At 44.0% G+C, this 14,874-nt stretch overlaps 1 protein-coding gene across 1 annotated transcript; it reads right to left on the minus strand.

Moving 5' to 3' along the window:
- Positions 1–1,471: 1,471 nt before the first annotated feature.
- On the minus strand, positions 1,472–12,177 carry SNX12 (sorting nexin 12). Its single transcript, XM_003820149.7, has 4 exons — positions 11,778–12,177; positions 6,487–6,582; positions 5,479–5,603; positions 1,472–4,754 (listed from the first exon to the last, which is right to left on the minus strand). The coding sequence occupies exons 1-4, from the start codon at positions 11,940–11,942 to the stop codon at positions 4,652–4,654; spliced, it is 489 nt and encodes a 162-aa protein (XP_003820197.1). The 5' UTR covers positions 11,943–12,177; the 3' UTR covers positions 1,472–4,651.
- Between the last annotated feature and the right edge of the window lie 2,697 nt (positions 12,178–14,874).

A 14,874-nucleotide genomic window follows, 5' to 3' on the forward strand; every position in this document is an offset into this window, starting at 1 on the left:
TCCATCTCAAAAAATATATATATACATATTTTTTTTTCTGTGAATCTGAATGTATTTTACTGTTTACCTAAGAACTACTGTTTTATCCCAATTTCTAACTGTTCTTCAACTGGCACTGCCTCTTAACCCTTTATCTTTAGTTTCTTTATATCAAGCAGTTGATGACCTATATAAAAACACTTAAAACCACCACAGGAAACACCTATTTAAAGGAAGCCTGCAGTGATTTAAAGAATTCTTTTTTGATGTTGACAATTATCCCTGGTTTGTCTGTTTTATAAGGAAGGAGTTCTCTGTTTTTAAATGCATAGACAGACAGGGTATGGACAGAAGAAATAAAATAGGCAACAACTGGTTTTTGTACAAACAAGGTAAAAAAAGAAGATTAAGAATGAGGGGTGGTGGGTGGTCAGGAAGGGAGTGGCAGAGAACCACATGCTAAATTAGTCACTAAGACTTTATATTTCAAAAGTAAACTCAAATACTAAGATATATAAATGGAATAACAACTACCTAACCTTCAGGCTGTAATTAAAGTGTTGTCCAATTTAAGACTCTACAACTTGAGGACATGTGAGGGCCTTGGAGAGATTTCAGAATAATAAAAAGATAAAAGGGTTAAAAATGAGCCAAGTAAGGAAAAATTAGAACTTATTATATCTAAGAAGAGAATACTAAGGGTGACTCAACAGTTTTCAAGGATATGAAGAAATATCCATTTCAGTGAGCAGCTGTTCTACATTTCCACAGAAGAAAGTAATTTTACTTAAATTATTACAGCATATATTTCAACATAGAAGTAGGAATATCTTCAACATAGAAGTATCTCATGTAGGATAACTATCGACTCCAGAGAAGCCTGAATGTTATCCACCTCTCCCACCTTTACTGGCTTAATTCCTTGTCTCAAAGAATGGGTCAAAGGGTAGATAAGGCATCTTTGGAATGTGAAGATTTAGACTTCTTTTGGGTCTAGCTATGTTCAAAATTTTTCGTTAGCCTCTGTCCCCCAGGTTCCAGCATAAGGTTAAGCCCTTTCTGCACTATAGATAAAGGGGATTAATTAGTGGTAAACATGCAAATACCCATGTAAATTAGAATTCCTTATCAAAGAAAAGTATGCTTCTCCTCAGTGTTAATGGGTAAGAGGGTTTGGATTTAGGATTCTTGCCCGGCCCAGTTAATGTGCCAAAATGGCCAATTTGACATCCAAGAGAGATTTACCTGGCCTGATATTTTTAAAAAAGAAAAAGACTGGACAACTAACCAGATGTGCCTGAACCTCTTACTCTGTCTCTAGCATTTTCCTGCCTTGTATAGACATCTCTTCATTTTGTTTTGAGGCTGGAGTGCAGTGGTACAATCATGGCTCACTGCATGGCTCACTCCACAACCTCCTGGGCTCAAGCAATCCTCCGGCTTCAGCCTCCCAAGTAGCTGGGACTATCATGTGCCACCATACCTGGCCAGATTTTTAATTTTTTTTTTTTTTTTTTTTTTTTTTTTTTTTGTAGAGATGAGATCTCACTCGGTTGCCCAGGCTAGTCTCCAACTCCTGGGCTCAAGCAATCCTCCCAAAGTGCTGGGATTACAGGCATAAGCCACCACGCCCAGCTAAACATCTCTTCAACTGAACTCTTAAGGTCTACGAAAAAAGAGAATGTAATATCATATTTTACTTGTACCACAACCACTCCACCCTATCCCCAGCCCTGCTGTTAGCATAGGACCAGACACACAGAAGACTATTAGCACTTGTTAAATGAGTTGTCATCTGTCCAAATTTTTGTTAACACTTTATTTTATAGCTGCTTTTCTATTTATTCTGCAGTTCATTCTCTAACACTGCTGCCTATGAAGGTTGCATCTCTCTTTACCCTTCCTTTCCTTTATTTCACAGAAATACCCATTCTTCCCTATCCCCTCAGATATTTTTAGTCATCTCATTCATGAACTACCAAAAACCTCAACTTCCTCACAGCCCCCACTCTTCTACTTAGAACCAAATACTGCTAAGTAACATTAATTTCCTTTTTTTTTTCTTTTGAAATTTTTTGTAGAGACAGTGTCTCTCACTCTGTTGCCCAGGCTGGTCTCAACCTCCTGGGCTCAAGCAATCCTCCTGCCTCAGCCTCCCAAAATGCTGGGATTACAGGCATGAGCCAACCACATTCAGCCTTAATTTGCTAATGTTTTGAACACATCACTTTCTGTACCTTCTTTCCATGTTGAGCTACATCAAAACTAGCTTTGATTTTCTAAATGACAAGACTGCTACCTCCCCTCATTCCAACCCTTGCCAAAACCCACTCTGTGTAGGGAAACCATTTCAGAGCTCACTGGTCAGATGAATATCCACCCACCAAAAGTTCTGAGAGTTCACCCACCTTTCTGCCTGTGTCAAATTTATTTGGGAAAAAAAACAGTGTCAGTTGAGATAAAAAGCCTATAGAAGAAATGTTTGTTGGTGTTGTGTGGGTGTGTCAGAGGATGAACACATGCATGTGTGTTTATGTACATGTATTACATATGCAGACACACACATACACACACACATATATAATAAATATATTCTGCCCAAATTAGCACAAACCCACAAGCTTAAAAACCAAATCTGCTAAATGTGACTCAAACAACAGGTACTGAGCCTACAGCTACTTCCTGCAAGCAGATGCATTACCTCTGTGACAAAGTCAGTTGTGAGTTGCAAAAAGGATAGGTAAATATCATTAAGATAAGTTAAGATTCTGCTTTCTAAAAAAATTTAAATGCAAAACATTACCTCAGGACACTGGCCACACTGTATGATTTCTGCATAATACCCAGCATATCCTAGACACTAAAGAATACTAAATTTACAACTTAAGCAGGAAAACAGAGGCTTGCTTCACAGTGGTTTAATATGAACAGAGTTGAATATGACATTGTCTGACAGAAGAATGAACAGTTTGCTGAATAAAAGCCCCGAGTCAGGATATATATACACAGCAGAAATGGGGCCTCAGACTCTCAGCACTTGTGCACAATGAAAGAGGAAATCGTTTTTAAAAAATGTCTATAACAGAGGATACAAATCAAAAAGGCAGCAACAACAACATTGGCGAGGTGGGAAAGGGAGCAGAGCCTCTCATTAGGGGCTGCTTAGCCCCTGGCGCAGGCTCAGCAGCTGGAGAGCTGTCTCAGGGAACTTCAACATTTAGATGGGTTCCAAATCCTATGTCAAAATACAATCCTAATCTCTCTGATCAGGGTCAGTCAGAATCAGCAATCCTTTTCCCCAGTGCCCTGCATAGAAAACTCCAATCTTTCCATGATAGGGAGTCTAAGCAAAGAGCCTCCACCTCTCACCTGGCACCAAAGTTAACTTACTCTCACCCCACCACTTGGGACAGACATTGGGCCCCAGCAAACAAACCACCCCCTCCAAGACAGAAACCAGGATAGTTGCCGGCCTCAAGAAGCTGCTTCAAATGTTAAGATTTAGGAAATCCATACCAAGCTGCTATCCATAGTTCAACTTCTGGGGAAAATGCTGGAGTTGCATGAGAAACAAGTGCAGGCAGTTCAATAACCCTGTGACCACGCTGGGGAGGGCAGCAAAAACTCTTGCCCCTGAGCCCCATTCAACAACTCAAAGTGCTTAGGAGAAGTCAGAGACTGTGTGGTTGGTTTGTGTGCTTCTGCCCTGTGGCAGCACTAAATGGGATGGGGGAAAGGAGAATGGAAGGAAGACAGTGTTGATGCCCTTCCCTACCGAGGGTAAGAGCCTAGAAGATAATCCACTCCCACCCTTCAGGGAGTTACCTGGCAGTGGTGAGTTGCCCCCACCCCTCAAGCCACCAAACCTGCAAAGCTAACCCATAAAGTAGCAAGGGCTTGGGGAGGGAGAACTGCTGGCCCATACTGACTCACCAGCTGATGAGCAAAAATAGGCAGCTAGAGTGGGAGCCACAAAGGGAGAGGGGCTAGGCAATAGGAGCTCCCCTACTGCCCTATGGCTTTCTTCTGACTCTGAAGCAGCCATAATGATGGGCCCAGAAAACCCACACACCCTGCTCCATACAACAGACTGCTTGGACTCTAGGAGGATTACTGCCATGGAAAGCAACAAGGGAGAGAGAAAGCAACAAAAGAAACTGTTAACAAAACTGGGAGCAGGCCTAGAGAAAACAAGGAAAGCTTCTGAGTCTCTACCACCTTTCCAAAAAGGAAAAAATACATGCAGTTAGGAAAGGCAGGGTTTTTCCCTGCTCAGTGTTCTTGGTTAAACCTAAGAGTAAGAAAAATCCCCTGAACTTGCAGCATCAGTATGTATCCAAGTGCCTCACCAGCACAAGCGCCCCCCTCCCCCCAGGTTAGCCTTCTGGCATGGGTAAATGCCCAAGAAATTGCCTTCCAGTCTAATCCCCCCACCCACCCACCCCAACCCCAAGCAAAGGGCATCTGCCTGTGGGTTCCCACCTCTCCTCAGAGAAGAGGATCCTAGCAGAGTGCCCACATGGTGTAGTCAGGTACCAGGGAGCACAATGCCAGACAGTCTATCAGGCCAGGAGATGGGCAGCCAACTTCAGATCAAAGACAGAGAGAGGCTTAGTGTAAAAACCAATGTCATTTCAGCAGGAAAGTAGAGGGCAGGTGGTGAGAGGGGCTCCTACTGGCGCACCTTCCCCGGGACGTAGTTCCTGTCAATTGCCTCCTCTTGCAGAAACATGTGTAGGCAGCGTTCATTCTGAGCCAGTGGGTGCCCAGCAATTCTATAAAGAAACCAGGATGGTTATCAGTAGTATTCAGAATCAGAGAGAATTAGCAGAGGGATGGGGATGTGGACAGGGGAAGAAGGGCAAGGTCAGCCCTGAGGTTCAAGCCAGTAGAGGACAGCAGTAGGGTACCACCTCAACCCTAATATTGTAAAGGGGATGGGGGATAGAGGGGCAAGACAGGGAAATCCCTAGATATAACCAACATGCAGTGCTTTCTCAGGCCCTGACACACAGGATCAGAATCCTACTCAAAGGAATGGAGTTTTACTGTCCAGTCAGCCCACCACATAATTGGCACCACATCATGGTACCCATTATAAAAGGTGAGCTGGGTGCGGTGGCTCACGCCTGTAATCCCAACACTTTGGGAGGTCAAGGCAGGTGGATCACTTAAGGTCAGGAGTTCGAGACCAGTCTGGCCAACATGGTGAAACCCCATCCCTACTAAAAATATGAAAATTAGCTGGGCATGGTGGCCGGCGCCTGTAATCCCTGTTACTCAGGAGGCTGAGGCAGGAGAATCACTTGAACCCAGGAGACGGAGGTTGCAGTGAGCCGAGATCACACCATTGCACTCCAGCCTAGGTGACAGAGTGAGACTCTGTCTCAAATAAATAAATAAGTAAATAAAAATAAAATAAAAGGTGAGGTAAACAAAACATATAGAAAGACTATGATGGCAAAAGTAGCAAGTGGAGCCCCCAGGAACTTGGCTTACTTGTTAATAAACTGCTCGAGGCCCTGCCTCCTTTCTTCGATGAAAGACTCTTCAAAGATCCCTTCATCTCCTCGGAAAGGGAGCTGCCGCTTCAAGGCTTTCCCAGGCAGTGGTGGTACTACAATCTGCAGGCACACACAAAAGTCCAGCCACATGGGAGAGAGACAGAGTGGGAATGAGATGGTAAAGCACCATGTACCTCATTTCTTATTAGGCATAGGGTCCATCCTGTCCCACAGCCAGCAACTTGCAAGAACTAAGACCATAAGAACAGTCAGGATGGCTCAGGTCAAAAATTAATCCGTTTCTGTGGGAAGACAGGTTTACCACCTCAAAAGAAGGAAATAAACTCCAAATAATCCTCACTTTCCTTAACAAGCCACTACCATTCAAGAATTTAGCTAGGATTTTCCTGACACTAGACTTTCCATTTTTAGCACCTACAGGAATTAAGTTGTACAACTTTACTAGCGACTAAGTGAAGTAATACTTTAAAAAAAAAAAACTTGTCCTGAACTTACCACTTTCTTTCTTTTTTTTTTTTTGAGACAGAGTCTTGCTCTGTCACCCAGGCTGGAGTGCAGTGGCACGATCTCAGCTAACTGCAACCTCTGCCTCCCAGGTTCAAGCAATTCCCATGCCTCAGCCTCCCAAGTAGCTGGGATTACAGGCATCCACCACCACACCTGGCTAATTCTTGTATTTTTAGTACAGGCGGGGTTTCACCATGTTGGCCAGGCTGGTCTTGAACTCCTGACATCAGGTGATCCGCCCGCCTCAGCCTCCCAAAGTGCTGGGATTACAGGCGTGAGCCACTGTGCCCAGCCAGAACTTACCACTTTCAAGTTTCAAAAGGTATCCCCCCGATCTAAAATACTGAGATTTGATGGATAAGAATGTGTTCACCCTCTTCATTCCCTTCAAGACTTTATAGACTGTGGTTGTATGCCCCCTCAGCCTATGTAGAGCTCCTCCTCCAAAGATGCCACACAGAGAACAAGGCCATACCTTGCTATCTCTCTCCAGCTCATTTTTCAGCCACTCAAAGTCACTGTAGCGCCGCCGTACGCAGGACTCCTTTAGCTTGAAGATAGGTAGGTTTGTCTACATGGAAGGAAAAATTAAAGAAGAAAGATGGTAATGTTCAGCCTGTGGTAGCCACCTGTCTGAGTAACTTGGACAGGTCCCAATGAAGAAATAGCTCCTATGGATCATGCTCCTATAACCCCTTCAAATCACCACCAGGTAAAAACCAACCCTTACCACATCCAACCTTATCATAGCTGATGATCAGAAGTCCCTTGCTGCTTTGAATTTATCCTACAAGTAGACTTGCAGTAGTATGTAAATATGTACATATAAGAGTTTTCACCGGGCTTGGTGGCTCACGCCTGTAATCCCAGCACTTTTGGAGGCCAAGGCAGGCAGATCACTTGAGGTCAAGAGTTCAAGACCAGCCTGGCCAACATGGTGAAATCCTGTCTCTACTAAAAATACAAAAATTAGCCAGGTGTGGCGGCACACACTTGTAATCTCAGCAACTTGTGAGGCTGAGGCAAAAGGATCACTTGAATCCAGGAGGCGGAGGTTGCAGTGAGCCAAGATCACACCACTGCACTCCAGCCTGGGAGACAGAGTGAGATTCTGTCTCAAAAAAAAAAAAAGAGTTTCACTGCATTTTATTATTTATAATAATAATAAATGTCTATGAATAGACAATAGGTTACAATGAATTATGGTATACCTGTATAGTAGAATATTAAATAACTATGAAAAGAATGTGAAAGCCAGGTGCAGTGGCTCACACCTATAATCCCAGCACTTTGGGATGCCGAGGCAAGGGATCACCTGAGCCCAGGAGTTTGAGACCAGCCTGGGCAACCATAGCAAGATTCCATCTCTACAAAAAGTAAAAAAGCCAGGTGTAGTGGCAGTGCTCGCTTGTGGTCCCAGCTACTCAGGAGGATCACCTGAGCCCAGGAGGTCAAGGCTATGGTGAACTGTGATTATGCTACTGTAATCTGGCACAGAGACTCTGTCTCTCGAAATAAAAATGAAAGATCTCTATGTGCCAGTATGGAAAGATATTAAGTAGTAAAATCAAGGTATAGAACAGTATATATATATAGCTTGCCTCTATTTGTGTTTTAAAAAGGGATGTATATGTATATATTTATACTGATTAATAAAGTATTTATGAAAATATACTGGTAATGGTGATTGACTTTCGAGAGTAAGAGAAGACAACTGGAATGGGTGGAATAGTCACATTTTTCATTGTACAATTTGAATTTATCATGTGTACATATTACATTTTCCTTTAAAAAGTGAATTTAAATTCCCTGTAAAGAGATAAACACATCCAAGGTATGCCTACCTCTGCTCTTCCTGTCCAAATCCTCTCCATTCTACCAGTGCTCACTCAACTCTCACTTCATACAAAAAAATTTTCTGACAACAACAACTGGATTTATTGGTTTTCCTCCTCTCTGAACTCTTCTGACAGTTATACTTTAGCATTGCCTGATACACTATTGTTTTATGCATCATGTTTGCCTTGTCTAACTAACTAATCTCATTAAGATCAGAAACTATGACTACTTCTGCATCTTCTAAAATGCAGAATATGCAAGTTACTCAATAAATGCTCAATTGATTAACAGAGACTCTATGTGTCTGTTTATCCTCTCCTCATCTAGAAAGTGCATAAGAAATCACCATTACAAAAGTTGGCTTACCATAGCTTGCTCCCTGATATAAATCAGCTCATTCCCACATTTTAAACACTGAGAAGATTCCCAAGGCTCTAGTGGCAACACGAATCCCCTGACAGAAAACCCTGATCTTCACTCCTGTCTACAAGTTCTAAATAGAAATGGCCAACCACATGTATTAATACTGACCATATTTACTGCCAGTCAATTCAGGTGAGAGGATGAATAAAATAAACTAGTTATCTCCTTTCTCCACAACTGCCTCTTGGCAGGAAAAGAGCAACTCGAAACTCCATTAGAGCTTCACACAGAACCCACTACATCATGCTTTGTACTCCTTGACACTGGAAATTGTCTTTTCAGGATCCAGTTCTCAAATAGGCCATCAAAAGCCAAATAACTGGCCAATTTTACATTAAACTCCATCCAGGATCGTCAAGGTCCAAGGAATGTCAATAGGTTGAAATGGAGTGAGATTCATATAAAGTAAGATTACTAAACCATTATTTATTTAAAAGAATAAATAAGGGCTGGATGCGGTGGCTCACGCCTATAATTCCAGCACTTTGGGAGGCGAGGCAGGCAGATCACTTGAGGTCAGGAGTTCGAGACCAGCCTGGCCAACATGGTGAAACCCTGTCTCTACTAAAAATACAAAAATTAGCCAGGTGCTTGTAATCCCAACTACTCAGGAAGGTGAGGCGGGAGAATCGCTTGAACCCAGGAGGCGGAGGCTGCAGTGAGCCGAGATCATGCCACTGCCCTCCAGCCTGGGTGACAGAGCAAGACTTTGTCTCAAAAAAAAAAAAAAAAAAAAAGAATAAACAAGGCCAGGCGTGGTGGCTCACACCTGTAATCCCAGCACTTTGGGAGACTGAGGTGGATGGATCACTTGAGGTCAGGAGTTCGAGACCAGCCTGGCCAACATGGCGAAACCCCATCTCTACTAAAAATACAAAAATTAGGCCGGGCATGGTGGCTGACACCTATAATCCCAGCACTTTGGGAGGCCGAGGCAAGCGGATCACTTGAGGTCAGGAGTTCGAGACCAGCCTGGCCAACATGGCGAAACCTGTCTCTACTAAAAATACAAAAATTAGCCAGGCGTGGTGGTACATGCCTGTAATCCCAGCTACTTGGGAGGCTGAGGCAGGAGAATCACTTGAACCCGGGAGGCAGAGGTTGCAGTGAGCCGAGATCATGCCACTGCACTCCAGCCTGGGCTACAAGAGCAAAACTCTATCTCAAAAAAAAAAAAAAATTAGCCAGGTGTGGTGGCACCATGCCTTATGCCTGTAGTCCCAGCTACTCCAGAGGCTGAGGCAGGAGAATCGCCTGAACCTGGGAGGCATAGGTTGCAGTGAGCTGAGATCATGCCACTGCACTCCAGCCTGGGTGACAGAGCGAGACTCCGTCTCGAAAAAAAAAAAAAAAAAATTGTGGAAGGGACCGATTAAAAGTTTAGTCAGTAGAAAAATTTTGCATGCTAAAGTTTTGCTACTAAGTGTTGTCAAGGAGACAGAAGTGTAGCAGAAAGAATATGGAGTCAGACATATTTGTGTTCAAATTCCAGCCCTGTCAGTTATAGTTACGTGTACTCGGGCAAGTTACTTAAACTGCATTCCTCCTCAGTTTCCCATGTGTAAAACGAAGTTCTGTAAGGATTAACACAAATTAAAACCTAGTTCAGTGCCTGGTACACAGTAGGCACTAGATGAACAGTCCCTGTTGTTATTAGAATACCTGGAGTAGGGCCAGGCGTGGTGGCTCACGCCTCTAATCCCAGCCCTTTGGGAGGCCGAGGCAGGAGGATCACTTGCGGTCAGCAGTTCAAGACCAGCCTGGCCAACATGGCGAAACCCCGTCTCTACTAAAAATACAAAAATTAGCCAGGCATGGTGGCATGTGCCTGTAATCCCAGCTACTCGGGAGGATGAGGCAGGAGAATTGCTTGAACCCAGGAGGCGGAGGTTGCAGCGAGCCGAGATTGCACCATTGCACAGCAGCCTGGGCAACAGAACGAGACTCTATCTCTTAAAAAAAAAAAAAAAAAAAAAGAATACCCTGAGTAAAGAGCGATTTCATTCAGAATCCCTAAGACTCTTGGGTAATGCATTGAATGTCTCCAAAACCCCACAGCAGACAGCCCTTATGCTGTACTAGTCATGCCCAAGCTCCCTCAGGTAACTAAGTTCTCCAGCACTGACAATTTCCTGCTTTTATCATATTCTGAAGGACCTAAATTCCATTCTCCCCCAAAGACATGATTTCACATCGTTCTTATATAGACAAGTGTTTCTCATGTTTTGCTATTCACTTTTCTTTCTTCAGTTTGGACTTTGCCAAACTTGGAATCTGGAAATCATAATTTCTCAATAAGATTTCAAAGCCCAAGTAGGAGACCACAATTTCTCATTCAATTCACTCCTTCAACAATGAAAGCACATACACTCTTTTAGTTCTTCAATGCTGTTTGAGCAGGATGCTGTCCACAGAGAATATTCTGGCCTTTTAGTCTGAGAAGAAAACATAAGGAAAACTACAAAATGATTCTCAAACTGTTTTGCCTATAGCCACTTCAAGTGGGCAAAAGATCCTGCAAACCAAGTACTCTATCTGCACATTCCATCCTTGCATTATGGGCTAAGCACTAGAGAGTAAAGTCCTCTATCATGCATGCTGGAAGAAGCCACTCCTGGGCAATTCTGAAATGTCATGTATTAAAGTAACTACAGACCAGGGTCAGAATCCAAAAGGGTAATCTAGGACAGAAAGGGCAAAAAGCCATTCATATACAAAGTACCTAAACGAGAGTCAATAAATACTGAAATAAACATTCTGGATACTTCAAATCTAAAGGATCCACATAGAATGAAAGCAGTGACTGACAAGGCACCAATCCCAGGGCCAGGCCAGGTTTCAAGGCGAGACAGCACGTAGTATCTGCGAAAACTTAAGCATAAAACATTTCTCTCCTTCAGATGCTGATCCGACACAAGTTAGGAAAGCGCTCGGTCTCAAGGAGACTCCCTTTCTTATTTCTGCTCCCACAAGCCTACTGTCTGCCTTTTCTGGAATCTACCTTCCCTTTAATTCAAGGCTTTGCTTTACTCCATTATCCCAGGGAGACCTCATTAGAAAGCAGCCGGCCTTCCTGCCCTCCCTCTTCAGACTTCCCACAACCTAGTTTAGTTATGGAGCTCAGCGACATATCGCCTTGGCTTTCCATCCCCCAGCCCTCTTCCATCCTCCCTCCCTTCCTTCAGTCGCTACAGCCGTGATTCCTATCTCCTTGAATTCCTCACTCTAATCTTTTTCCATCCACCCCACCCTATCCAGCCATGCTTCACTTCCTCATGGGTAGCTTTCCTGCATCCCCGTCCGATGTCTCCCTCAGGAGTTTTCTGCATCCTCCGGCCACAACTGAATCGGCACACCTCGTTCCAAGCCTATTATACCCCTAACCCCCAAATGACCCCTAAGGCGTCTTCCCCGCCGTTAGTTGTCCCCGCGGTAGCCTCCCTCCCCCCTCCCGCCCGCGCCGCCCGGTCCTCCCTCAGCTGTCTCCCTCACCCCGTGACTCACCCGCATGCGAACCTCATAGGTGGTGAAGCGCGCGCGTCCCACGCCCACCGTCTGAGGATTAAAGATGTCGATCTCCAGGAAGTTACTTGGCGGCCCGTAAGCGTCGGTCAGGTCCTGCGGCTTCGAGTTAAGGCGCCGAGTATCAGCTACTGCCGTGTCCGACATCTTTCCGAAGGAGAGCCTGGGACCGGGGAAAGGGGGTGGAGGACAGAGGCCTGAGGCAGGAGCGCGCACGGCCCCTCCCGCTTGCAAAATAACCAGCCAACCCACAGGCGGCGGCGGCGCGCACGCGCGCCCACGCACGCACGCGCACGCCGCACGGGCCTGGGCCCCGCGCCCTGAATAGCGGCCGTGCTGACTGCTGCGCGCCCTGTAGAGTGGAGGCCATATTCAGGCTTCCGGGTGATGTTTGTGGCCACCCGGGAACCTGCATCCCCAATACGCAGTACCCAATACCCTGCCTAGCAGCACAGGCTGGCTCCGCCAATCGCGGCTCCTCAACCCAAGAAATTGTCTCGTACCGTGTATCAATCAACAGTGGGCACTGCCCCGCGAGCCAGGCTCCTACAGTGATAGGCCGAAGCCCAGTGACCTGAATAAGTCCTGGTTTTCCGCGAAAATAGAAGGGTGGTCTATGGAGGGTGGGGTTCCAACAATAGTACTGAGAACCTATAACGTAGCCGTCCCACCTGTGCCACTGATGGTTTCAGTTCACGCCACACACAATGGCGCACTCAGCACTACGTATGGCGCCAGGAAAGCAGCAAGCAACTAGGATGGGGTAAAGAAAGACATTTCTCTCTCACTTTTCAGGAAAATTGGGCATATCTTACTCCTTGTTGCCACACTCCAGGTGTACTCAATCTTACATTTATCAGCAAATTGAGGGTACTTATTTCATACCTTCTATTTCTACTCCGCAGAACTCCATACTTGGCACTGCTCTGAGGTTGCTTGCAACCCATAATGGAGATAGAATAAATGTTTACATGAGAATATCTATAGAAATATTAATATTTATATGACTAATTTACATATGCTCCACATTAAAGGGTAGACTGGGTGATGATTTCAGGTCATCCTTTCTCCACCTTTCCCCTGCCCTCCTCTACTCAAAAAATATTTCCCATATCACTGATGCCTGAAATTCTTTCAACAGAGTATGAGGCCCTACAATTTCACAATTGCTGTTTAATTCAATTTAACCAATATCCACTAAGCAAATAAGTGCCAAGCACCATGCTAAACACTAAAATCCTGGAGTTAAATAAGAGTCCCTGCCCTCAAGGAGTTAACATTCTAGCAAGGGAGACAAGTAAACAAAACTAATATAATGCGACAAATACAAAATAAGTAAATGTTCAAAGCAGCACATAGGAAATGTATAACTGGAAAAATTAGGGGAGGTTCCCCTGGAGGAGGAAACATCTGAGTTTAACAGACATGAAAAGACATAAAGGACAAATAGGAGTGGAAATAGGGAAAGGTAATTTCTGGAATAAGAAACAGCATATGCAGGCCGGGCACGGTGGCTCACACCTGTAATCCCAGCACTTTGGGAGGCCGAAGCAGGCAGATCACTTGAGGTCAAGAGTTCGAGATCAGCCTGGCCAACATGGTGAAACCCTGTCTCTATTAAAAATACAAAAATTAGCTGGGCATGGTGGCACACGCCTGTAATCCCAGCTACTCAGGAGGCTGAGGCAGGAGAATCGCTTGAACCCGGGAGGCAGAGGTTGCAGTGAGCTGAGATCATGCCACTGCACTCCATCCTGGGCAACAGAGCAAGACTCCATCAAAAAAAGAAAGAAAGAAAAGGAAAAGAAAAGAGAGAGAGCGAAAGAAAGAAAGAAAGAATACACAAAGTCCTTGCGATAAGAAACAGTGGAGCATTTTTAGGCATTTATCGCCAATTCAGACTGTGTGATGGAAGTGTTTAGAAAGGTAGACTGGCTAGGGATGGGCAGACAAAGGATGATCCGCTTATATTAAGTAAAGGGTCTCTGACTTTATGATAGGTGATACAAAGCTTTCTGGTAGGTGATAGGGAGTCCCTGAAGGATCCTAAGCAGGAAAAATACATGATCAGATTTATGTTTTAGAAGAATTGTTTTGTAGACAACATGGAAGGTATATTTAAGTTGAATTATGAAGGTACTGACAATAAGACTCAGAATCAAGTGGTGATGGTGACAATGGAGAGGAGGGAAGAGATAGGACAGAGATTGAAGAAATAAAATAGATACGACTTGTACGTGATTAGATATGGTGGTAGTATAGTGTAGGGCTTAAATGTGTGACCCATGAACTTAGGCTGCCTGGGTTTAAATCCTTGCTTTCTAGCTGTATAACCATGAGCAAATTATACAAACAGTTTTCCTCATCTGTAAAAAATGAGTTCAGTTTAGATAAATATGGGGTGTCTGTAGAACATCCAGGTGGAGATGTCCAGCGAGTAGCTGGAAATACTGGCCTGGAGCTCGAGGGCGAGGTCAGGGTTAGAGAGATAGAGATATGAGAGTCATCAGCATACCATGTAGAAAGAAAAACATGAAGAGGCAAGGACAGAAGATTTGAAAGTTGGTGAGGGCATGCAGTTTTGGTAGGAATGTGAATCGGTACAATCTTTCTGGGAAATAGATTGGCAGTATGTATTTTTTTTTTAAACTTTGACTTGAAGAAACTTGTAATACTGGTTGTCTCTGGAGAGCAGAACTGGAGAAAAGAAGTCACAGACGGCAGGGAGGGTTGTTTTTCATTAACTGTGTTTAAGTATAATGCCTTTGTATTTTTTATTTTTAATGTTATTTACCAAAATCTTTAACTCAAAAGTTTTACTTCCAATAATTTATCCTCAGAAAATAATCAGATAATCACATAAAGATACCAGTGTAAGGTTCTTGTTTTTAAGAGCAAATAATTGTTCATTTTCTGCAATATTTGTGTAGTCTTTTTTTCTAATTTGTGAATTTGCTTATATAACAAGTATTATAAAGGGGTAGTGGATTTTATATTTTACAAGGCTTTTTATCTTAGTCACTTCCATCATAAATTTCACTATCTTGTGTAAATGGCCTAATTTACAGTTCCCCTATCT

Source organism: Pan paniscus, chromosome X (assembly GCF_029289425.2).
Source record: "Pan paniscus chromosome X, NHGRI_mPanPan1-v2.0_pri, whole genome shotgun sequence".
Lineage (NCBI taxonomy): Eukaryota > Metazoa > Chordata > Mammalia > Primates > Hominidae > Pan > Pan paniscus.